The sequence below is a fragment of the Jaculus jaculus genome, chromosome 5, assembly GCF_020740685.1.
Source record: "Jaculus jaculus isolate mJacJac1 chromosome 5, mJacJac1.mat.Y.cur, whole genome shotgun sequence".
NCBI lineage: Eukaryota > Metazoa > Chordata > Mammalia > Rodentia > Dipodidae > Jaculus > Jaculus jaculus.
Genome location: NC_059106.1, coordinates 68,620,454 through 68,646,545, shown reverse-complemented (window position 1 = coordinate 68,646,545; position 26,092 = coordinate 68,620,454). Strand labels below are relative to the sequence as shown.

General features: G+C 40.2%; 1 protein-coding gene across 5 annotated transcripts in view; it reads left to right on the top strand.

Annotated features, from left to right (window-relative positions):
- Ago3 (argonaute RISC catalytic component 3) overlaps positions 1-26,092 on the top strand; it is a 148,519-nt gene that overhangs the window by 57,752 nt on the left and 64,675 nt on the right. For 2 of the 5 annotated variants that reach the window (XM_004665222.2, XM_045148894.1), the window contains exons 4-5: positions 4,425-4,633; positions 6,325-6,461. In XM_004665222.2, coding sequence (XP_004665279.1) covers positions 4,425-4,633; positions 6,325-6,461 — 346 coding nt within the window. Of the gene's footprint in view, positions 1-4,424; positions 4,634-6,324; positions 6,462-22,798; positions 22,871-24,558; positions 24,642-26,092 lie in introns of those variants that run through there. The other 3 variants (XM_045148897.1, XM_045148896.1, XM_045148895.1) reach the window with 3 other exon arrangements.

Genomic DNA, 26,092 nt, shown 5'->3' with positions numbered 1-26,092 from the left:
TCTTTAAAAATTTTTTAAAAACATTTTATTTATTTTTTTGAAAGAAAGAGGCAGAGAGACAGAGAGAACGGGTGTGTCAGGGCCTCCAGCCACTGAGATTGGGTGCACTAGGTTCTCTAGCCACTATAAATGAACTCTAAATGCATGTGCCACCCTTGTGCAACTGGAATTGAACATTGGTCTTTAGGCTTCTCAGGCAAGCACCTCAACCAGTTAGGCATCTCTCCAGCCCCTTGAGAGGCTTCTTTTTTTTTTTTTTTGTTCATTTTTTATTTATTTATTTGAGAGCGACAGACACAGAGAGAAAGACACATAGAGAGAGAGAGAGAGAGAATGGGCACGCCAGGGCTTCCAGCCTCTGCAAACGAACTCCAGACACGTGCGCCCCCTTGTGCATCTGGCTAACGTGGGACCTGGGGAACCGAGCCTCGAACCGGGGTCCTTAGGCTTCACAGGCACGCGCTTAACCGCTAAGCCATCTCTCCAGCCCTTGAGAGGCTTCTTGATGTGTATGCCCACTTGATTTATCTAGAGAGCATTGGGTCTTTTCCCTGGAGTCTGTGAGAGTCCTGGCCATGAGGTTCTGACTCAGTTCCCAGGACCAGGTAGTGAGCAGATCTCATATCCAGTCATAGGACGGTTGGTTTCCCGCATGGACTCTGTGCCATTCTTGCACAGATGCGTACTTCTTGCCCAGTTGGTTGGTTCCATAGCTTGCAGGATCCCCTGCTTATTCTTTTTTTTTTTTTTAAATTATGTTTGTTTATTTACTTGAGAAAGAGAAAGAGGCAGAGAGAAGGAGAGAGAGAATGGGCACACCAGGGCCTCCAAACACTACAAACGAACTCCAGACACATGTACTTCCTTGTGCATCTGGCTTACATTGGTCCTGTGGAATTGAACTGGGGTCCTTCGGCTTTGCATGCAAATGACTTAACCACTAAGCCATTTCTCTAGCCCTATTATTTTTTTAAATGTTTATTATTGTTATTATTATTAACAAGATGTTTTGTATGGATACATCATATATTGGTACCCTCTCTTCCCTCGTCCCTGCTCCCATTCTGTTGGGGACACTCTTCCCTGGGGTTGCAGGTATTCCCCATGGGGTTGTAGTTTATGTGTTGTGGGAGCAGTAGTCAGTTATTTTGGGAGGGGAGAGAATACCTCTGGGCATGATGTTTCAACCTGTGGCTCTTACAATCTTTCCGCCCACTCTTCCACAAAATTCCCTGGGCCATGGTTGCTTATTCTTTTTTTTTTTATTATTATTTATTAGCAAGCAGAGAGAGATAAAAGAGAGACAGAGAATGGGCATGCCAGGGCCTCCACCTCTGCAAACAGTCTCCAGATACATGTGTTACTTTGTGTATCTACCTTTACATGGGTACTGGTGAACTGAACCCAGGTCATTTGGCTCTAAAGGCAAGCACCTTAACTATTAGGCCATCTCGTCAGCCCCCTTGCTTATTCTTTATTCCCCAGCAGCTCCCATAGCACTTGCCTGCACCATGAGGGTCTACCAGGAGAGCACTGGGTTTCTTCTCAGTTGAGCCAGAACTCTTCATTCAGCTAGTCTAGCTAGCCAGCTTACCTTGGGATCCCCTCTTTCTGCCTCCTGAGCACTGGGATTACAGGTGGGCTGCCATGTTGACCTGGCATTTATGTGGGTTGTGGGCATTCTCACCCATGAGTAGCAAGTGCTTTATCCATGGAACCATCTCTCTAGCCCACAATTGATTCTTGCTTGAAAGAATTATTACAGTATAACAATGGTGATTTCCTATGTGTCATTCCTTCTGCATTTATTACTTGGTATCATGCTATAAAGGAGATCATTTAATTTAATTTGAGAGTCTCATTCTTGTACTCTAGGCTGTCCCAGAACTCATTATAATCAGGATGAACTTGAACTCCTGGTAATTCTCCTGCCTCAACCTCCTCAATGCTGAGATTGCCGATGTGAGCCACCACAGATGACTATGCTTTCTTCTCTCATGCTTCATTTAACTCTGGCACAACCAAGTGTTCCAGATTCATCTTTACCTTTGCTGCTACAGCCCCACACCTTACCATTCTCAGAGTAGCCTGGTTTCTTTTAGTTTTGGAATTCAACCTTAAAACCAACTCTGAGGGCTGGAGAGATGGCTTAGTGGTTGAGGCGCATGCCTGCTAAGCCTAAGGACCACAGTTCAATTCTCCAGGTCCCACATAAGCTAGATGCACATGGTAGCACATGTGCCTGGAGTTCGTTTGCAGTGGCTGGAGGCCCTGGCACACCCATTGTCACTCTCTCCCTTTCTCTGTCTCTAATAAATAAATAAATAAATAAAAGTAAATCTAAAAAAAAAAAAACAACTCTGAGAACTGTGTCTACTCAGTAATACTGAGGTATCTGTGCTTCTAAGCCCTTTCCATAGACAGACATTATATATATGTCTATATGGATATACATGTGAATAATACAGTGATAACCCTTTATATAGTAAACCTGACTTAAATTTCATGAGTTCACAGTAATGTTTCCAATTTTAGCCTTCCAATCCTAAAAATTTTTCCTTTTCTCATTGTTTCTATATTTGCATCTTCCTTTTTCTTTAGATACTATCACTACTTTTCCTATTTTCTCATTTCTTTAGGTATATATAAATTAGTTTCTGAATATCTGTCCTCATACCACTAGAGAATATAAACCAAAAAAGAAGAGTTTAAGGTTTTATTTTATGTGCAGTTTTTATTTCAGACCTGCTTTCTTCAGCTCACTTGTCAAACTGAGAGTCTAGTAGGCATACCACGTTCAAGAGTTACTTGTGTGGGCTGGAGAGATGGCTTAGCAAAGCCAAAGGACCCAGGTTTGAGTCCCCAGGACCTTTGTTAGTCAGATGCACAAGGGGGCACACGCATCTGGAGTTATTTTGCAGTGGCTGGAAGCCCTGTCACACCCATTCTGTCTCTCTCTCTAATAAATAAATTTAATTTAAAAAAAAAAAAAACCAGAAGAGTTACTTGTGGGCTGGAGAGATGGCTTAGTGGCTAAGCACTTGCCTGCAAAGCTTAAGGACTCTGGTTCAAGGTTTGATTCCTCAGTACTCACATAAGCTAGATGCACAGGTGGCACATGCATATGGAGTTCATTTGCAGTGGCTGGAAGCCCTGGTGCGCCCATTCTCTCTCTCACTCTGCCTCTTTCCCTCTCTCAAATAAATAAAAATAAATTATTTTAAAAAGTTTTTAAAAGAGTTACTTGCATTAGAGTTTTCTTGTTTTGCTTTTTTAATTTAAAGTGATGATGATATTTGAAAAACATTAGGGTTCTTTGGTTTCTCTGTATACTCAGTTTTAGTTTTTCCCTCCATTCTTACTAATTTAAGATATTTAATATGTACAACTTTTAAATTATTTATTTATTTATTTGAGAGAGACAGAAAGAGGCAGAGAGAGAAAGAGAATGAGCACACCAGAGCTTCTAGCCACTGCTAATGAACTATAGATGCATGTGCTACCTTGTACATCTGGCTTACATGGGTTCTGGAGAATCAAACCTGGGTCATTAGCCTTCGCAAGCAAAGGCCTTAACTGATGAGCCATCTCATCAGCCCTGACATGTATACTAATTTTTTATTTTTGTTTTGTTTTGTCTTTGTTTTTCGAGGTAGGGTCTCACTCTAGCCTGGCTGACCTGGAATTCACTATGGAATCTCAGGGTGGCCTTGAACTCACGGCGATCCTCCTACCTCTGCCTCCTGAGTACTGGGATTAAAGGCGTGTGCCACCACACCCAGCTAATTTTTTTATTTTTTAAGACAATCTCATTATGTTCCTTGTAAACTCAAGTGATCCTCCTACCTCAGCCTTCCTAGTAGCTGAAACAACATGTCTGGCTACTTAGAACCTTACTTAATATGCTCCCAAATACTAATTTTCTTTTTCTCACACAAAAAATTCATACTTTGTAATATTTTATACTTGTTCTTTTAATAATACAGCTTGGAAATTATTCTGTAGCAGTTTCAAAAGATCTTTTTCTTTTATAGCTGCCTAAATATTCGTGCATTTAGGTAGTATGCAGTGCTTTGCAATGAAGAATAGCATAGCATGAATACCAATGTGATTTAAGTCTTAAAATATTCATTTGACATTGTGCTTGTAACTTTTCTTTTTTTCCTGTGTGTCGTGGTGCATGCCTTAAGTCCAACACTCAGGAGGCTGAGGTGGAAGGATAACTGTGAGTCCAGGGCCAGCCTGAGCTAGAGTAAGTTCTAGGTCAGTCTGGGCTTGAGTGAGAACCTGCCTCAGATGCCCCCTGCCCCCCAAACATTTTTTTAGTTTTGCCTGTTTGCTCTCAGGTATTTTATAAGTTAAATTTTAAACAATTACATTCATCCTTTTTAACATTTACCACTTGACTCTTGTCCCATTAACAGGTAGACTTAGATGTTACATTACCTGGGGAAGGTGGAAAAGATCGGCCTTTCAAGGTGTCAATCAAATTTGTGTCTCGGGTGAGTTGGCACCTACTTCATGAAGTGCTGACAGGACGGACCTTGCCTGAGCCACTGGAATTAGACAAGCCAATCAGCACTAACCCTGTCCATGCCGTTGATGTGGTGCTACGACATCTGCCCTCCATGAAGTGGGTGCTTCTGGCTTTTTCTTGTCTTTAGATTTTTAAATTTGAAGGTTTTCTTCCTAAGAGTGATTTGTACATGGCTTTCTTGATTAACCTGTATATGTTGTATACTTTTTATTACTTCAGTTGTCCAATGACAGCATGTAAGAAGATACAAAATTAGCTTAGCTATTCTAATGAATTTTTAATAGAAAATGTCTAACATGTTCTCTTAAGAGCTGTAATTTTTTTTAAGTAGAAAGTTGTATGGATATATCATATGTTGGTACTATCATTCCCCTCCTCCTTGCCCCCATTCCATTGAGGACCATCGTCAGTGGGATGGTTGGTATTCCTCCTGTGTTTACACGTTATGAGATGTGAGAGCATCAGTCCAGTTATGGTAAGAGGGGAGAGGCTGTGAATTTTAAATAACTGACATACTCCTAAACTTAAATCACCTTGTTTTAGAAGTAATTTCACAGTTTATATAATAGTATCAAACTGTGTTTAAATTACTGCTATTGGGCAGTTGATATAGTTCAGTGGTAGAGCATTTTCCTAGCATGTACTAGGCCCTGGATAGTAGTTATGGGAAAGAAAGAGAGACAGATTGTTATTGTTTTGTTCAAGGTGGGGGTCTCACTGTAGCCCAGGCTTACCTGAAACTTATTCTGCAGTACAGGCTGGCCTTGAACTTACAGCAGTCCTCCTATCTCTGCCTCCCAGTGCTTGGATTAAAAGCGTGCCACCATGCCCAGCCACATTGCTATTTTGATCACTAGTATTTTACATTTGTGTATTTCATTTGTGTTTTTACATGTTTATATATGTGTCATATACATATCTTTTAAAAGATAGATAGTATATCTTGAAATAGCTTTTTGTTCAGTTATTACTTATTTATTTGAGAGAGAGAGAAAGAAAAAAGCAGATGATAGAGAATGGACATGCCAGGATCTCTAGCCATTGCAAACAAGCTTCAGACACATGTACCACCTTGTACATCTGGCTTATGTTGATGCTAGGACATCAAACCTGGGTCCTTAGGCTTTTCAGGCAAGTGCCTTAACCACTAAGCAATCTTTCCAGCTCAGTTATGACCTATATTTATGAAAGTATTTAATTTATTTATTTATTGGTTTTTAGAGGTAGGGTCTCATTATAGCCCAGGCTGACCTGGAATTCACTTGGTAATCTCAGGGTAGACTCCAACTCATGGCAGTCCTCCTACCTCTGCCTCCCAAGTGCTGGGATTAAAGGCATGAGCCACCACACTCGGCTATCTTATTTATTTTAAACATAAATTATTTATTTATTTGAGAGAGAGTGAGTGTGAACTTCAAACTGATATGCCATTTTGCACATCTGGATTTATGTAGGTACTGTGGAATTGAACCTGGGCCATAAGACTTTGCAAGCAAGTGTATTTAACCACTGAGCGATATCTCCAGCCCCCAAAAAGTATTTTAAATAAAATTCATTCTATGTAAAGTAATTTTGAGAATGGAGAATTTCAGAGTGGGAACTGATGGATTTCTTAATTTAGAATGTCTACTTTTTACTTTCGTAACCTTGGAAAGTATTGTTGTGTATTCATAATGATAAGTGTCATTATGCTAAATTAATTGTCTATGCTTTAGTCTCCCCATCCTACAGATTTGAGTAGTTATACGGGAAGGAAAGGACTGAGCATGCCGTTTTAATTTTTGTAGATACACGCCTGTGGGGCGTTCCTTTTTCTCAGCTCCAGAAGGATATGACCACCCTCTGGGAGGGGGCAGGGAAGTATGGTTTGGATTCCATCAGTCTGTCCGGCCTGCCATGTGGAAAATGATGCTTAATATTGATGGTAAGGGAACTGAATCATATTCTAAATTGGATACTTATAGGTTTATATATGGATTTTGTATGTAATTTTATATACATAAATATATATATATGCATATATGCATACACGCACACACACACATATATATATACTGGTATCTTAGTATTTGGATATGTATTATGACAACCTGGAAAACTTTTGTAATTTTGTTACATTTCATTTGGAAACCTTCTATGCAGAACATGTCCTAGAATTCTACTAAACATGAATCAAGCACATAAAAATAAATATAAAAGCCTTGATGTGATCGAGTCACCATTTCATCATAAAATGTATGTATATGAGAAAGAGAAGGGGGACTGGAAAAATGGCTTAGCAGTTAAGGCACTTTTCTGCAAACCTAAAGACCCAGGTTCGATTCCCCAGTACCCACATTAAGTCAGATGCACATGGTGGCGTATGCATCTGGAGTTTGTTTACAGTGGCTAGAGACCCTGGTGTGCCCATTCTCTTACTCTCCTTTCTATCTGCCTTTCTTTCTTTCTTTCTCTCTCTCAAATAAATAAAAATAAAAGAGAAGAATTTGGGGAGATGGCTCAGCAGCTAAGAGTGCTTGCCACTAAGCATGAGGGCCTCTTAGGCCAGATATCACTGCATTTAATTTTAATTTTTTTAAGTTTTTCATTTATTTATTTTATAGAGAGAAGGAGAAAGAGGCAGATAGAAAATGGGCACACCAGGGCCTCCAGCCACTGCAAACAAACTCCAGACGCATGTGCCCCCTTGTGCATCTGGCTTACATGGGCCCTGGGCAGTTGAACCTGGGTCCTTTGGCTTTGCAGGCAAATGCCTTAACCACTAAGCAATCTCTCCACCCCTCACTACTTTTTAATTCCTCCAGAAAGCTGGGCATTGCCATGCACATCTGTAACCTCAGTCTGCAGGGTGTTAGAGACTAGAGAATATCTTGGGGGGCTGGGCTCATTTACTGAAAAAGGCTGCTTTAGGTTGAGGGAGAAGCCCTTCCTCAAGCAAATGTACGGTTCGGTGATAGAGAAGGGCATCTAAAATGATTGGTGGAGCGCATGTATCTGTACATACATGTGCTTGCAACACACATACCCCCCCCAAAAAAAAGAGAAGTTTGTTGACTGTAGTTTGTGCCCGGCTGCTTTCTCATTTTTAGGTGCTTTCCTACAAATCTTGTCAACTTCAATACAAGTAGAAAGAGTGACACCACCTGCTGTGTATATAGCCATTATTCAGTTTATCAGGATTTTTCTTCATTTTCTTTTTTTTGGGGGGGAGAAGGCTGGGGGTTTTCAGGGTAGGGTCTCTCTCTAGCCCAGGCTGACCTGGAATTCACTATGTAATCTCAGGGTGGCCTCAAACTCACGGTGATTCTCCTGCCTCTGCCTTCCAAGTACTGGGAATAAAGGGGTGCACCACCATCCTGAGATGGGTGCGCCAGGGCCTCCAGCCACTGCAGACAAACTCCAGGTGTATGCACTACTTTTTGCATTTGGCTTTACGTGGGTGCTGGGGAATTGAACCCAGGTTGTTGCACTTTGCAAGCAATCACCTTAGCCATCAAGCCATCTCTCCAGTCCTTAAGAAGATTTTTTTTTAATTAATTACCTAATTTATTTTTTATTTAGTTAGAAGTGGGATCTCACTCTAGCCCAGGCTGACCTGGAATTCACTATGTAGTCTCAGGGTGGCCTTGAACTCACAGCAGTTCTCCTATCTCTGCTTCTTGAGTACTGGCATTAAAGGCATGTGCCACCATGCCTGGCTTATTTTTTTATTATTATTTATTTGAGAGAGAGAGAGGGGCAGATAGAGAGAATGGGTGCACCAGGGCCTTCAGCCACTGCAAACAAACTCCAGAAGCATGTGCCACCTTGTGCATCTGGCTTATATGTGTCCTGGGGAATCAAACCAGGTTCTTCGGTTTGGCAGGCTAGTGCCTTAACCAGTAAGCCATCCCTTTTAAAGAATTGAGAGAGAGAGAGAGAATGAGAATGAATATAAGTTGGTGTGCCAGGGCCTCCAGCTACTGATAACAAACTGCAGGCATGTGTACGACCTTGTGCGTATGTGCAGCATTGCGTGCTTGTGTCACCTTCCGCATCTGGCTCATGTGGAACCTGGAGAGTCAAACACAGGTCCTTGGGCTTTTCAGGCAAATGCCTTAACTGCTAAGCCATCTCTCCAGTCCAGAAAAGTATTTTTAAAATATTTTATTTATTTATTTATTTGAGTGAGGAAAAGAGAGAGAGAGAGAGAGAGAGAATGGGTGTGCCAGGGCCTCTAGCCTCTGTAAACAAATTCCAGATGCATGGATCACCTTGTGCATGTGGCTTACATGGATACTGGGGAATTGAACCTGGGTCATTAGTCTTCACAGACAATTGCCTTAACTGCTAGCCATCTCTCCAGCACCAAAAAATATTTTTTTTTAAATTTATTTGCAAGTAGAGAGAAAAAAAGAGAACAAACATGAGTATCCCAAGGCTTCTTGCCACTACATTTGAAATCCAAATGCATGTGCCACTTTGTGTATCTGGCTTTACATGGCCACTGGGGAATTGAACCTGAGATGGCAGGCTTTGGTAGCAAGCATCTTAAAGTGCTGAGTCATCTCCCCAGCCCCACTTCTCTTTTTCTTTTAATATTTTATTTTTATCTATTTGTGTGAGAGAGAGAGACAGGTAGAGGGAAAGAATAAGCATGCTAGGGCCTCTAGTGGCTGCAAACAAACTCCAGACACATGTGCCACCTTGTACGTTGGCACGCATGGGTCCTAGGGAATCAAACCTGGGTCCTTTGGGTTTGCAGGCAAGTGCCATAACCACTAAGCCACTTCTCCAGAACCCCCCCCCTTCTCTTCTATAAAAATCTCATTGACTTCTTAAATGCATCTTGGTCAGTTTTCCTATAAAATATCCCCAAATCTGTTTTTTTTTCTTATGCTTTTGCCTTTCCATCACCTGTACTTCCTGACAACTAAGAGTTGTTGCTGTAAGTTTAATTTGCTTCGAGTTGAAGATACAAGTGCTTTATGTTGTGTCCTGTTTGGACAATGCTAGTGGTCCTCATTGTGGTGTTGCTGAGACTGACCCATAACACTAGCCAGTCATGAAAGAGAGGTTCAGGGATCTCTGCATTTCCTAATTAGATTTCACTTCTTTAACTAGAGAGTACCATCTCGTAACTTTCTCATGCCTTTATTCTATTTGCACTAGATAGGATTCTTGCATGGAAAACCACATTGTTCTGTTGATTGGTGACTTTCTTGCTTTCTGGCACAGTGGGCTATTCCAGAGTCTTCATGTCACCTGCTCAGAACCTGGAATTCTTATATCTTCTCACATCATTACACAGTTTCCTCAGTTTTTCCCTAGCTATATATGCCATTGTGACAATAGGACACAATATCTAATTAGTCCCCTTTGTGTATATGGATGGGCTGATTTATTTTTATTATTTTTATTTATTTTATTTTTTAAAATTTTTTAATTTTTATTAACATTTTCCATGATTATAAAAAAAATCCCATGGTAATTCCCTCCCTCCCCCCCCCCGACACTTTCCCCTTTGAAATTCTATTCATTTTTATTTTTATTTTTTGGAGGTAGGGTCTCACTCTATCACTGACCTGGAGTTCACTATGTAGTCTCAGGGTAGCCTCGAACTCATGGTGATCCTCCTACCTCTGCCTCCCAAGTGCTGGGATTAAAGACATGTACCACCATGCCCAGCTTGAAGAGCTGATTTTAATTGCATTTCCAAATACTATTTCATATATATTTAATATATGCATAAAATTCCTAGAGGTGAGATTGATAAATTAAGGGTAAATATGCTTATGTATAATTTTCATCAGTGTTGCTCTCCATAGAGGTCATGAGTGAGAGTACCCGTTTCTTTGACACTAGAATTGTCCAACTTTAAGTTTTTATCAATCAGGTTGCTATTTTTAGGGGATTTTTTTCCTTTTTTAAAAAAAAAATTATTGACAGCTTCCATAAGTATAGACAATAAAACCATGATAATTCTCTCCCTTCATTTCCCCCTCTCAAATCCACGTTCCATCAAATTCCCTCCCCCTTCCAATTAGCCTTTCTATTTTGATGTCATCATCTTTTCCTCCTATTATGAAGGTCTTATGTAAGTAGTTTCAAGTGTCATGATATCAAAGCCATTTGTATCTGAAAGACTGCATTGTAAGCAATCTTACCCTTCCTTTGGCTCTTAATTCTTTCCATCTCTTCCCCAATTGGCCCTGAGCCTTGGAGAGTGTAATAGAGATATCTCAGTGCTCCGCTGTAACTTCATGACTTTTGAGTCACTAATGGGTGTTTTGAGACTGGTTCTTGCTGTGTAGACCAGGTTGTTCTGGAACGCACTGTGTAGCCCAGGCTGGCCTTGAACTCTTGATATCCCTGCCTGAGCTTCCTAAATGCTGGGGTTATAGGCATGAACAAAAGAAAACAGTTGAAAATAGAGGTACCTTTAATTTGCATTTGACCACAGTTTCACTTATGTAGTCTACTACTTTTCTTTCTTTTTTCTTCCCCCCTTTTTTTGTGGGTGTTGCTAAGCAAGCATTCTCCCCTCTTATTTATGTCCCTTGCCCTCTTGTGTTATTTTTAAAAATATATTTATTTATTTATGAGACATTGAATATGGGTATATCAGGGCCTGCTACAAATGAACTCCAGACGTATGCATTACTTTGTGCATCTAGCTTTACATGGTGGCCACTGGGGAATTGAATCTGGTCCAGTAGACTTTGAAAGCAAGCACCTTCAACCACTGAGCCATCTCCCCAACCCAATTATTTTTTCAATAAACTATTGGTTTATGTGTTATTTTGTCTGTTGGATATTTGGTCTTCTCATTTATTGAGAGCACTTTCTTTTTTTTTTAATTTTTATTAACATTTTCCATGATTATAAAATATATCCCATGGTAATTCCCTCCCTCCCCACCCCCACACTTTCCCATTTGAAATTCCATTCTATTGAGAGCACTTTCTAAGTTAAGATTAACCATTTGTCTGTAATATGATTTCAGCATTTGTTCTCCCACACACACAACCCCCAACCAAGGTCTTACTCTTGCCAAGGCTGACCTTGAACTCACTCTGTAGTCCCAGGCTGGCCTCAAACTCTTGGCTATCCTGCTACCACCTTCCAAGTTCTAGGATTAAAGGCATGCACCACCATGCCTCGCTATTACTTGTTTTTTGACCTTTTGAATGATGAGGGGGTTTTGTTTGTTTTTGTTTCTGTTTTTCAAGGTAGGGTCTCCCTTTAGCCCAAGTTGACCTGGAATTTACAATGTAGTGTCAGGCTGCCCTCACAGTGATCCTCCTATCTCTGCCTCCCAAGTGCTGGATTAAAGGTGTGCACCCCTATGCCCGGCATGAATTATTTTTTGTTGGTTTTTCTTTCTTTTGCCACAGAAGCTTCCTTGTTGGCATACATGCACACACATGTATTGGTCACATTTATTTTTGTGACTTTTTAAATATATTTTTATTTATTTGTTTGAGAGAGAGAGAGAATGGGCATGCCAGGGCCTCCAGCCACTGCAAACAAATTCCACAGGCATGTGCCACCTTGTGCATCTGGGTTCATGTGGGTCCTAGGGAATTGAACCTTCGTCCTTTGGTTTTGCAGACTAGCACCTTAACCACTAAACCAACTCTCCAGCCTTTGTGGCCTTTTAAAAAAATATTTTATTATTTATTTATGAGAGAGAGAATGAGTGCACCAGGGCCTCTAGCCACTGCAAACGATCTCTAGACGCTGCATGTACTATCATGGGTATCTATCTGGCTTATGTGGGTATTGAGGAATCCAACCTGGTTCCTTAGACTTTGTAGGCAAACGCCTTGACCGCTAAGCCATCTCTCCAGCTCTGTTGTGTGACTTTCATATATGATAAGATTAGTATCATTTGGGGGGCTGGAGAGATGGTTCAGCAGTCAAGGCATTTGCTTGCAAACCCTAACAATCTGAGTTCAGTTCTCCAGTACCTATGTAAAGGCAGATGCACAATTTAGTGCATGCATCTAGAGTTCCTTTGCAGCAGCTGGAAGCCCTGGCATGCCCAATATCTCTGTCTCTCTCCCCTCTCTCTCTACTTGCAAGTAAATAAATAAATATTTTAAAAAGATTAGTCTCAGGCTGGAGAGACAGCTTAGCAGTTAAGCCACTTTCCTGTGAAGCCTAAGGACCCAGATTTGACTCCCTAGTACCAACGAAAGCCAGATGTACAAGGTGGAACATGCATCTGGAATCATTTGTAGTGGCTAAAGGTCCTGCTCTCTGCCCCCCCCCCATATTTTTCCTCTCACTCAAATAAATGAATAAAATTTTAAAATGCTTTTTTTTAAAAAATTAGTCTCATTTTCTCATTTCAGAGTTTTTAAGCCCATTCATTTTTGTGAACATTTATTTATTTATTTGAAAGAGAGAGAATGGGCATGTCAGGGCCTCTAACTACTGCAAACAAACTCCAGACACATGTGCCACCTTTGCATCTGGCTTATGTGGGTCCTAGGGAATCAAACCTGAGTCTTTTGGCTTTGTAGACAAGTGCCTTAACCGCTAAGCCATCTCTCCAGCTCTCAAACCCATTCTCAACCCCCCCCCCCAGTTTTTTGAGGTAGGGTTTCACTCTAGCCCAGGCTGACCTGGAATTCACTATGTATCTCAGGGTGACCTTGAACCCAAGGTTATCCTCCTACCTCTGCCTCCCGAGTGCTGGGATTAAAGGCGTGTGCCATCATGCCCAGGTCACAAGCCCATTCTTAACGTAACCTTTACAACATGACCTTTAGAAACATAAATATCTAATGAGAGAAGACTCGTTATTTTTATTAGCATCTCATTATTTTATCAATTAAATTAGGACAAATTGGCTACTTTAATATGTTGAGTTCAGCATTGAGTCCAAGAAGATAGTGTCTTTGTATTCATTTCCTTCAGAAGAGTTAGCTTTCCTCACATAAAATTTACTTGTGTCTTGGTATTATTTGCCTTTTGTAGCTATTAACTAGGTTCAATATTTAATAGTACTAGTTTAGTATTTAATATAAATGGTTTTTATTATACAAGAAGGCTTGTAACTTCTGTGTACTAACTTTTTTTTAAAAATCTTTCTCCTTTACTGAATCCCATAATCAGAGCCAGGTGTGGTGGTGCACACCTTTAATCCCAGCACTCGGGAGGCAGAGGTAGGAAGATCACCATGAGTTCAAGGCCACCCTGAGACTCCTTAGTGAATTCCGGGTCAGCCTGGGCTAGAGTGAGACCCTACCTCAAAAAAAAAAAAAAAAAAAAAAAGTCGGGCATGGTGGCGCACGCCTTTAATCCCAACACTCGGGAGGCAGAGGTAGGAGGATTGCTGTGAGTTCGAGGCCACCCTGAGACTCCTTAGTGAATTCCATGTCAGCCTGGGCTAGAGTGAGACCATACCTCAAAAACAAAACAAAAAAAAAGAATCCCATAATCATTTGTAGAATTTTTCAAGTTATTTTCTTGAGGATTTTAGGTTCTAATCATATGATCTGCACAGAGTAATGGATATGTCTCTTCTATTGGATTTTGTTTTATTTGTTTGACAGACAGAGGCAGAGAGAGAGAAAATGGGTGCACCAGGGCCTCCAACGACTGCAAACAAATTTCAGATGCATGCACCACCTTGTGCATCTGGTTTACTTGGGTCCCGGGGAATCGAACCTGGATCCTTTGCTTTGCAGGCAAGCACCTTAACTGCTAAGCCATCCTTCCAGCCCCTTCTTTTGGTTTTTAATATCTCTATTTTTTAATGTAAGACTTTATGACAGGGATAGGGATAAGGGAGTCCGAGAGAGAGAAATGTGAGAGAGATAAAGTGTGCACCTGTGTGTGAGAGAGAGAAAGAGAGAGCGAGCAAGATGAGGGGATTGAATGCACCTGAGCATCAACAGGGCTTTATGAGAAAAGGCACAAAACAGCTCTGTGAGGGCCTTCCCTCACATACCTTGAGTGATGTACAGAAATGTGGGGAAGTGGCCTTTTCTCTTCTTAGTCAGAGATATACTCAATTACCATTCTGATGCAGGATTTTGGGGTTCAGAGTGGTTCACCAGACTCATGAACTCCAACTTTTGGTTCCTTATTCTATTTAGGAAAGAATTGATAAAATAGGCTTCAAGAAGGATAAATTATAAATATTTAGTTTGTTTAGGGAAAAATCATGAAACATGAGGTTTCTTTTAGGGAGATTTAAGATCCATGGAGGAGGCTAGTTGAAAGGCTCAAGTCAGAGGGGAATTATCCTCCTTGAGTGCTGGAAAGGGGAGAGAAGGTAGGAAATCCATGAAGAAATCTCCAGGGCGGAGGTAAGAGCTCTGGAGCAGGCACATACACCCACACGTGGAAGGCAAAGCCTACAAACCAAAAGATCACCTTCACAGAAAAGACCAGAGAAGATTAAGAAATAGTGAAGGACTCTGAGATCAAAGGGAAATCACACATGCAATAAAACAGATAAAGCACCCTAAAGCAAGTCACATGTAGAAGGCAAGCAAGAAAATATCCCAGCCTGCCTGGAAAGGGGAGAGACAAACTTGCATATATGTTCTAATACCTCTTTTTTTTGTTGTTTTATTTTTTGCAGTAGGGTCTCCTTCTAGCTCAGGCTGACCTGGAATTCACTATATAGTCTCAGGGTGGCCTCGAACTAATAGCAATTCTCCCACCTCTGCCTCCGAGTGCTGAGATTAAAGGTGTACACTACCACGCCCAGCTTAATACCTCTATTTTTTATTAGACTCTGCTGACTAATTTAGACAGGGCAATAGTAAACAGTAGTAATAGGTAGACAGACTCTTTTTATTCCTCACTTTGAAAGAGATGTTTTCATTGTGTCTGTATGAATTACTATGGCATTATATGCTTATATGCTAAGGAGCATTTATTTTCTTGTTAAGGACAACAGTATTCCTATTTTTGTAAGTACTTTATTCAACAATACATGCTAAATTTTGTCATACACCTTTTTAGTTTTTATGAAGCTATTAATGATAACTCTCTTTTTCTTTTTATAACACTAAAACAAATTTGGGGCTGAGGAGATGGCTCAGCAGGTAAAGTTCTTGCCACACAAACATGAGGATCTGAGTTTGAATCCCCCGCATCCATGTAAAAGTCATGTGTATAATCCCAGTGCTCAGGAGACAGTGACAAGAGGATCCCTAGCTAGTAGGGATCAGTAGCTAGTCTACTGGAATCAGTGAACTCTACATTCAGCCATAGACCCTGTCTCATAACATTAGGTGTAGATGGCTGGACATATGGCTCAGCAGTTAAGGTGCTTGCCTAAAAACTGAAAAGCTTAATGATCTGAGTTGGATTTCCTGGTATCCACGTAAAGCCAGATGCACAAAGTGGCACCTGTATCTGTAGTTCATTTACAGTGACTAGTGTCTCTTTCTGCTTGCAAATAAAATAAATAAATCAAAACATTTTAAAACTATGGTGGGGAGTAACTGAAGAAGACACTCAGTGTTGACATCTCTTGTTTCCACACACATGTGCATAATACACATTCACACACACACACACACACACACATCCCTGACATTCCTAGATTCTTGGTTTATTTGGTTTTGAGGCAGGGTCTCACTCCAACCTAGCTTACCCTGAACTCACTCTTTAGCTCCAGGCTGATCTTGAAGTCATGGAGATCCTTCTACCTTTGCCTCCTGAGCACAGGGATTAAAAGCATGCTCCATAATGCCTAGTTCTAGATTCTTTTAATAACTAAATATTTTTGCTAATACTTTACTTTTTAAATTAAAATGCAGGGCTGGAGAGATGGCTTAATGGTTAAAGCCTAAGGACTCATGTTTGACTCTCCAGGTCCTGTATAAGCCAGGTGCACAGTGATGCAATTGTGCAGTGTTGCACATGCGCTCAAGGGGACCCATATGTCTGGAGATCGATTGCGGTGGCTGGAGACCCTGGCGTGCCAATTCTCCAGTCCCCCCCCCCCAATAAAAAAAAGGCCAGTCTGTTGGGTTTGCCTCAAAAGATTATTTATTTATTTATTAGGAAAGAGAGAGGATGGTTAGAGAGAGAATGGATCCATCGTGGCCTCTAGCCTCTGCAAACAAATTCCAGATGCGTGCACCACTTTGTGCATCTGGCTTTACATGGGTGCAGGGGATTCGAATGTGGCCTTAACCACTGTGCCATCTCTCTAGCCCTCTATCTGAATTCTTTTTTTTTTTACTTTTTGTAGTTTTTATCCTTTCAGTTAGCTAAATGAAACTGTTGTTTTTCTAGGTTTTGAACTAGATCAATAACTTACTTTCATTGTTTTCCTATTAGTAAAAGGGTTCAAAACAGTGAATTTTCATCTGATCACTTTTTCTTTACAACAAAGCTTCTAACTTGTAGTGTCTTCATTATATAATTTTGAGAAGCTGCAACTTTCAGTTCTTTTTTCCCCTATGATATATGTTGTTTGAGAGGCTTTTTAAATTTTAAATTTGAAAGTCTTTTTCTCATTTTGTTATAAATTTGTGATTTCATTTTGTTATTAATCAGAGAATGTGGCTGTTTGTTGTTGTTGCTATGCTCAGGATTGAGTCCAGAACCTTGTACACAACAGGCGGGTGCTTTGCCAGTGAGCTACATTCTTGACCCCTTTCAAAAAAATTTATTTTGAGGCAGGATCTCAATAAATTGCCCAAGAAGGCCTTGAACTCAGCCTCCCAAGTGGCTGGGATTATAGGCATATGCTCCCTCCCATGGCTATTTTTCATTTTTTTTTCTCTCCTTTTGGGTGACAGTATCATCACTATGTGGCCCAGGCTGGGTTCAAATGTTCCTCCTGCTTTAGACTCCCGTGTAACAGGGTGGACGGGTGCATTCCAGTGTACCTGCCTTGTCGTTCTACTTACAGATTTGCTGAGGTGCTTTTTTTTTTAGGTCAATTTTTATGATGCTTTATTTCAGAATTAAAAATTGATAAGGTAAGGCTAGAGAGATGGCTCAGCAGTTAAGGCATTTGCCTGCAAAGCCAAAAGACCCAATTCCAATTCCCTAGAACCCATGTAAGCCAGATGCACAAGGTGGCACATGTGTCTGGAGTTCATTTGCAGTGGCTGGAGGTCCTGGGGCACACATTCTCTGTCTGTCTGTCTGTCTATCTGTCTCTCTGTGACTCTCTCAAATAAATAAAAGTTTTAAAAAATTTCAAAAGAATTGATAAGGTAATGTTAACTTAATATCCATCAGAGTTACCATTTGATTATATTGTTTATGTCATTTATTTTTGTTCTTTCAAAGTAGGAGCAATAAAAATTTTCATTTTCTATTTATTTTTTAAATATTTAAAAATATTTATTCACAAGCAGAGATGGAGAGAGGGGGGAAAAAATGAATGGGTGCACCAGGGCCTCTTTCCACTATAAACACACTCAGGTACATGTGCCATGTTGTACATCTGGCTTCACTTGGGTACTGGGGATTTGAACCTAGGCCAAACACAGGCCAGCAGGCTTTTCAAGCAAGTGCCTTTAACTGCTGAGCCATTTCCCCAGCCCACATTTTAATTTACTTATTTGCAAGCAGAGAAAGAGAAAGAGAAGGCATGGGCATGCCAGGGCCATTTGCCACTGCAAGTGAACTCCAGACCGTGAGCCAGTGTGTGCATCTAGCTTTACTTGGGTACTGGGGAATCAAACCGGGTTCTGCAGGCTTTGCATGCAAGTGCTTTTCACTACAGAACCATCTTTCTAGCTCCTCCTATTTATTTTTAGGAAAAGGCAGGATATGTGTCTCTATGCTGGTTTCCTGTTATTAATGTTTCTATTTCTTCTTATATCTTCCTCAGTAATTTCTGCTTTGTGAATGTTGTGACTGTGTTATTTAAAGCATATGTTTATCTCTATTTTCTTCATTGTGAATTATAACCTTTGCAATGATACAAGTGACCTTTTCTTTAATAGTCCTAGGAGGTGAACCTAGGGCTTAATGTATACTAGGTTGGCATTCTACCAATATACTATATTCCCAGCTCTTTTACATACCTTTGGAGGAAAGTCTATGTTTTTGTTTTTGTTTTTTTTGAGGTAGGGTTTCTATACTTTATTTTTTAATTTTTACTTTTTTGAGGGAGAGAAAGGCAGAACAAGAAAGAGAGAGAATGGGCATTCCAGGGCCTCCAGCTGTTGCCAGCCTTTTTTTGTTTGTTTAAAAATAACCTTTTGTTTGTTTGTTTGCTTTTTGTTTTTCAAGGTAAAGTTTCACTCTAGCCCAGACTGACCTGGAATTCACTACGTGGTCTCAAGGTGGCCTCAAACTCATGACGATTCTCTTACCTCTGCCTCGTGAGTGTTGGGATTAAAGGTACTTTTTGTTGTGTCTATTTTACCATGTACTCATTACAATTTAGTCTCTATTACATGCACACCTATCTATAATCCCAGCACTTGGGAGGCTGAGTTAGGAAGAGAGGGGCCACTACGCCTGGCTTAAAAAAAGTTACTCACTTGCAAGCATAGATAAAGAGAAGAGAAACACAGAATGGGCCTCCAGCCACTACACACAAGCTCCAAATACATGCAACACTTTGTGCATCTGGGTTTATATGAGTACTGGGGAATTGAACCCAGGTTGTTAGGCTTTGCAGGCAAGCACCTTAACCACAGGGCCATTTCTCCAGCCTGTGGCTTTACATCTTATATGGCATTTTGTGTGGATGCTTACCATTTTCTCGTTGCTCATATTTAGATGAGATGCATTCTCTCAAACCACTTAGTAGATGGTGGTAGGAGGACTATCGGTTGCATCTGAAGAGTAAGACATTTCCAGGTTTCCTTGTTCAGGGCCTCTATCCTCTTGTGCTAATGGATTCTTTCTTCTAAATATAACCACATCTCCTGGGCCCGTCACAATTTCAGTGATTTAAGTATTGTGAACTACCAGTCAGGAGTCCTCTAGAGTCTTTCTTTTTTTTTCCTGTATGCTGGAAATGAACTTAGAGCCTCATGCTTTATAGGCAAGCACTAAGCCACATTCCCAGCCTAGCCCTTTCTAGATCTTGCTGAAGGATGCAGCTCTGACTTAGTATTTTGATTTTCTGAGAGATGGTCTCACTCTAGCCTTGACTAGGCTGACCTGGAATTTACTATGTAGTCTCAGGGTGGCCTCAAACTCATAGTGATCCATCCACCTCTCCTAAATGCTGGGATTAAAGATGTGTTCCACCATACCCAGCCAGCTCTGACCTTTTAAATTGACTGATTTCTAAGTTAATAATTAGAGAATTTATGAAAGGCATATTTTTATATTTCCTAAAAGCATCAGATTATTTCAAAATAAATTGAAAAAGAAAAACACATTGTTCATCTTTTCTGAGACTTTCATTTTTAGGCCATCTTTTACATATTCTCAGGCTTTTTTGTGTGTGTTTATGTTGGGGGGCGGTGAGGTAGGGTCTCAAGCAAGCCCAGGCTTGGGGAATCAAACCTGGGTCCTTTGGCTTTGCAGTAATTCACTATGTAGTCTCAGGATGGCCACAAACTCAAGGCAATCTTCCTACCTCTGCCTCCCAAGTGCTGGGATTAAAGGTGTGCACCACCCAGCTTCTCATATGCCTTTTATTTTTAAAACATTTTTATTTGTTAATTTGAGAGTGACAGACACCAGACAGACTATGGGCATGCCAGGGCCTCTTGCTACTACAAGCAGATTCCAGACACATGTGCCTCTTGTGCAGCTGGCACTGTGTGAATTGCACACAACCAAGCTCAGGCCAGTAGGCCTTGCAAGTTTTAATCACTTTGCCATCTCCCACCCTTTGTGTATTTTTTTTTTAGGCATGTGCCACCATACCCAGTTTTTTTGTTTGTTTGTTTCGTTTTGTTTTGGTTTTGGTTTTTTGAGGTAGGAACTTACTGTATCCAGGCTGACCTGGAACTCAGCATGTAGTCTCAGGGTTGGCCTTGAATTTTTGGCAGTTCTTCTACCTCTGCCTCCCAAGTGCTGGGATTAAAGACGTGTGCCACCACACCTGGCTATTTTTTTTTTTAATTTTTTTTGTTTGCTTTTTTGAGGTAGGGTCTCACTCTAGCTCAGGCTGACCTGGAATTCACTGTGTAGTATCTGGGTGGCCTTGAACTCACAACGATCCTACCTCTGCCTCCCGAGTGCTGGGATTAAAGGCATGCACCACCACGCCTGGTTCAGTTTTTTTTTTATTTTTTAAAATATTTTTTGTTCATTTTTTATTTATTTATTTCAAAGCGACAGACACAGAGAGAAAGACAGATAGAGGGGGAGAGAGAGAATGGGTGCGCCAGGGCTTCCAGCCACTGCAAACGAACTCCAAACACGTGCGCCCCCTTGTGCATCTGGCTAACGTGGGACCTGGGGAACCGAGCCTCGAACCAGGGTCCTTAGGCTTCACAGGCAAGCGCTTAACCGCTAAGCCATCTCTACATCCCCAGTTTGTTTTTTTTTTTTTTAATGTGAGGTCTATATAAATATATTTATTTATTTGTTTGAGAGGGGGAGCAGACAGAAAACGAGTGAGTATGGGTGCCTCTTGCCAACTCCAGATTCATGCACCACTTTGTACATCTGGCTTTATTTGGGTACTAGGGAATTAAGCCCAGGCCATTAGGCTTTGCAAGCAAGTGCCTTTAACCACTGAGTTATCTATCCAGCCCCCTTGTGTACTTTTTAAAATATATATTTTTTAAGCCGGGTGCAGTGGTGCATGCCTTTAATCCCAGTACTCAGGAGGCAAGGGTAAGAGGATTGCCATGAGTTCAAGGCCACTCTGAGAATACATAGTTAATTCCAAGTCAGCCTGGGCCAGAGTGAAACAAACAAACAAACAATATGTATATAAATATATTTCAAGCATGCAAGCACAGAGATGCAGTGGGGGGGGGGTGTATGGGTGTGCCAGGGTCTCTATGTAGTACAAACTCTAGATGCATGTACCACTTTGTGCATCTGGCTTACATGGGTACTAGGAAATCGAACCCAGATCATTAGGCTTTGCGGGCAAGCACTTTAATTGCTGAGCCTTCTTTCTAACCCCCTTGTGAACTTTAAAAAAAATATTTTTATTTACTTATTTCAGAGAGAAAAATAGGCAGAGAGAGAAAATGGACACGCCAGGGCTTCCAGCCACTGCAAACGAACTCCAGATGCATGCGCCAGCTTGTGCATCTGGCTTACATGGGTTCTGGGGAGTCAAATTGAGGTCCTTTGTCTTTGTAGGCAAGCGCCTTAACCGCTAAAGCCATCTCTGTTTCCCCCCTTGTGTATTTTTTTAATCTCTTTTTCTACTTCCATTTGAGAGTCCCCCATTAAATCTCAGTTCTAAATATTACATTTAAAGTAGGACCATTTATTTCTGAGAATGAAAATTTGCTCTTCCCCCACTAGGCTTTTTTTTAATGCGTGTCATTTGCCATTGCTCAGATATGACTTCTTACATAGATTCCACTAGTCTTGAGTCTGGATCATATTTACTTTGATTTGGCATTTTCTGTTCTTTGTTGTCTCCTAGCTTTACCAGAGTGCATTTTCATAACCCCCTCTTTGTTGCTTTCTACAGGTTCTAGGGAAAAAGATGAGAAATTTTGGAAGTAAATTGCTATTATGTTCCCATTAGAACTTGAAGAAAAGCTTTAGAAATTATTAAGTAATTTCTAAACCCATTGATTAAAAAAAAAAAGTCACAAACGGAGAGGTAGGATCACCATAAGTTGGAGGCCACCCTGAGAATACATAGTGAATTCCAGATCATCCTTGGCTAGAGTAAGACCCTACCTCAAACAAACAAATCACAAAGTGGCCAAGTAGGATGGTGCATGCTTTTTAATCCCAGCACTCGGGAAGCAGAGATAGGAGGGTTGTTGTGAGTTTGAGCTTAGCCTGGTATTGTACAGTGAGTTCCGGTTCACCTGGAGCTAGAATGAGACTGTACCTCAAAAAAAAAAATCACAAAAGAGATTTGAATTTTGAACAAAAGGGTACTTAGTAATACATATCTGATGTGATATGATTGATTAAAGCAATACTTTGAGAGAACCTGAATTTTAAATACCTGTGACAAAAGAAGAAAAACATTAGTGACCTGAACATCTATCTCAATAACTTAGAAAACCAACAGAAAGTTAAACACAAAGATAATCAAAGGGAATAAGATTTAAAACAGGTTAATGAGATAAAAAGCAAACTTAAACCTTTAAGTAGGGAGTTTCAAAAGTTCTTAAGAATAGTGACTTGATCATGTTTGTTTTCCAGAAAGAGACCTCTGGCAGCAGTATGGAGAATAGATAGAGGAGAAAAAACTAATCTGAGAAGCCAGTTTAGGAGGCTTTTCAATCCCTAGTTCAGGTAAGAGATGGTGATGGTATAATGTGGGATGGAGAGGAAGGAACATATTCTAACAACTCAGCTGAAAAATAAGGTTAAGAACCATGTTCAAGGCTGGGGACATTGTTCAGTGGTTAAGGGTGCTTTCTTGCAACACCTACTGGTCTGGTTTTGATTCCCTAGTACCCATGGAAAGCCAAATGAACAAAGAGCTGCATGCATCTGGAGTTCATTTGCAGTGGCAAGAGGCCCTGATGTACCTATACTCTTTGCTTACAAATAAGTAAGTTTTTTTTTTTTTAAAAAAAAACCAAAAATATATCCAGAAAAATTAAAACTTTGGGTATAGTACTGGCACATGGAACTGATTAGAAATAAATAGTGCAGGAGCTTTACTAGGTTCTTGAAGAAATCATCTTTGCAAGTAAACTCTAAGCTTGTTATATCAGTCAGAGTTCAACCAGAGAAGCAGGAACCATTCAGAGAAATATAGAAATGTTTATGTTTATGCAGTGATAGGTTAGAAGAGCTCATCTGAAGTCCTTAGAGCAGGCTGACAACAACAATAGGCTAGAAATTTTGGATGTAGTCTGAAGCTGTTGTCTGTTGGTGGTGCTTCTTTCTCTGCCTCAGGGATGCCTCAGCACTGCTTTTAAGGTCTTTTAACCAATTGGATCAGGCCCATTCACACTTTTCAGGATAATCTCCTTACATAAAGTCAGCTGGTTGCAAACTTAATATCTATTACATAGCTTCTCACCAACATCTAGATTAGTGTTGGATTGAATAAATACAACTAGTGACCTAGCCAAGTTGGCATATTAAAAAAAAAAAAAAAGCTGGTTTGGTAGCTCACAATAGTAATCCTAACACTGAGGAGGCTAAGGCAAGAGAATTATTGTAAATGTGAGGCTAGCCTCAGCTGTAGATTAAAACTCTTATCTCAGAAACATAAAACTGTCAGTAATTGAACCAGTTTTTTGTGGTCATTGAAATAATCTAGTTGGAATGCTGTGTTTTCAACTGGATTTTAGGTCTGCAAATTTATATAGTAATAAGAGCTAAAAGTACAAATATGGAGTTGGGCATGATAGCACTTGCCTGAGTTTCAGCATTTGGGAGTTCCCAGGATCCTGAATTTGAGGCCAGCCTGTCCTACATAGAGAGTTTAAGATCAGCCTGGTCTAAATAGTGAGACCCTGCCTTAAAACAATACAAAACAAAAAGGCTAGATGTGGTGGACCATGCCTAAAATCCTATAATTCTAGCATTGGAGAGGTTGAGGCAGGAAGGTGAGGAGCCAGTCTGGGTTGTATAGTAAGACCCTGCCTAAATAAAGCAACAGGGGTGGGGGGAGGAAGAATGTTGAGACTCCTCAGTTTATACACCCATGTTTCAAGCTCTAAAAGTGGGAGAAAGTCATTAGGAATAGTATTTATATTTACATTAAAACAGGAAAGGAAAGCATCAAAACCATGAGGAACATTGGCATTTCAGGAGGGAAGAAGACCCAGTGAGCAAGTAGTAATTATCACAAGCATTATGGGAGCCAAAAAATGATACAGAGAAAAAGCCAAGAGAAGAAATATGTTTTAAAAGTAGATGTTTTCACAATTAAATGAGAGTTTTTGCAATAAAGAGCAAGAAAGGTTGTCGGTACTGTGGTTTTTAGTCACTATTGTGTTTTCTAACTTGTGTTCTTCTTACAGGTGTCATTCCACATGTTACTCCCTTGAGAAGCAATGTTTGACACCCTTCTCCCCCATCCAGCCATCCCCCAAGTCTGAGTTAGGTATTTGTTTTATATATTCCCATAGTGTAGTGTGCTTCCCCTGTAATATGTGCTTCCCTGAATTATAACTGTTTATTGTTCTGTGTGTTGTCTTAAAATGAAAGCCTCTTGAAGCTAGGCACTTTTTTTATTCATCAGTACTGTCTGTGCCTAGTGCAGCTCTTGGTTATACTAAGCAGAGAATGAATAAATCCAAGAGCATAGAGGAGGAACATCTAAATAAGCTTGAAAAGTCAGAAGTATCAATGGGACTAAGTGATACCTGAGCTAAGTAAGCAATGTGATAAGACTAAGTGTTTGAATCGAAAAGCAGATGCCCCCAGAAAAAAGGATTTGGAGAAGTCTAAAATACAAAATTTATTGAGCTGGGCATGGTGGTGCACACCTTTAATCCAAGCATTCAGGGAGCAGAGGTAGGAGGATCTCTTGAGTTCAATACCACCCTGACACTATATAGTGAATTCCAGGTTAGCCTGGGCTAGAACAAGAGTCTACCTCTGGTGGGAGGGGGGGTTACCTGATTGAAAATATAAGTGATAAAGTAAAAAAATAAAAAAAAATAAAAAATAAAAAAAAAATATATATATATATATATGGTGAAATTTATGGCACCTATTTGAAAACCCTAAGGTATCGGTTCTCACAAAATCAATCTGTAAGTATGATTTCAATTAAAATCCATTATGATACTTGATAAGTCAATATTAATATATATATGGAAAAATAAGGATCAAGAAAATCCAATACAGTTTTAAAGAAAAAAATTGCCCTACTTAAAAGCAGTAATAATCATAACACAGTACTTTAATAGGGACAGGCAGATTAGTGAAGCAGAACAAGAGCTCAGAAATAAGGCAGGTGTGTATTTGTGGAAATTTTGTAAATGTCTTGAGCTGGCAGTTAGTCTATAAACAAACTGTTTATATACTTATTAACCATTTGAAAAAATAGCTAAATTTCATTTTATATAAAATCTATTTCTGTGTATATTTTAATCCTAAGTGTGAACAGAAAAAATGTGAGATTATTAAAAGAAAAAAAGAATATTCACAACACTTAACAAAATAAGCCAGGCATGGTGGTACACGTCTTTAATCCCAGCACTTGGGAGGCAGAGGTAGGAGGAACACAGTGAGTATGAGGCCACCCTGAGACTACATAGTGAATTCCACGTCAGCCTGGACCAGAGTGAAACCCTGCCTTGGAAAAAAAAAAGTATAAACCATATAGAAAAATACTGATAAACTTGATAAATTTGACTACCTCAAAATTTAAAGCTTGATAAAACTATAAGTGAAGTTAAAATCGTACAAGAACATTTGCAGTTCATATGTCAGAGCTTTCTAGAATCTAAGAACAAATAAATAGAAAAATGACTACAGAGTGAGTACTAGTTCATCCTGGGCTAGAGTGAGACCCTGCCTCTACTCCACCCCCAAATCAAAATGCTG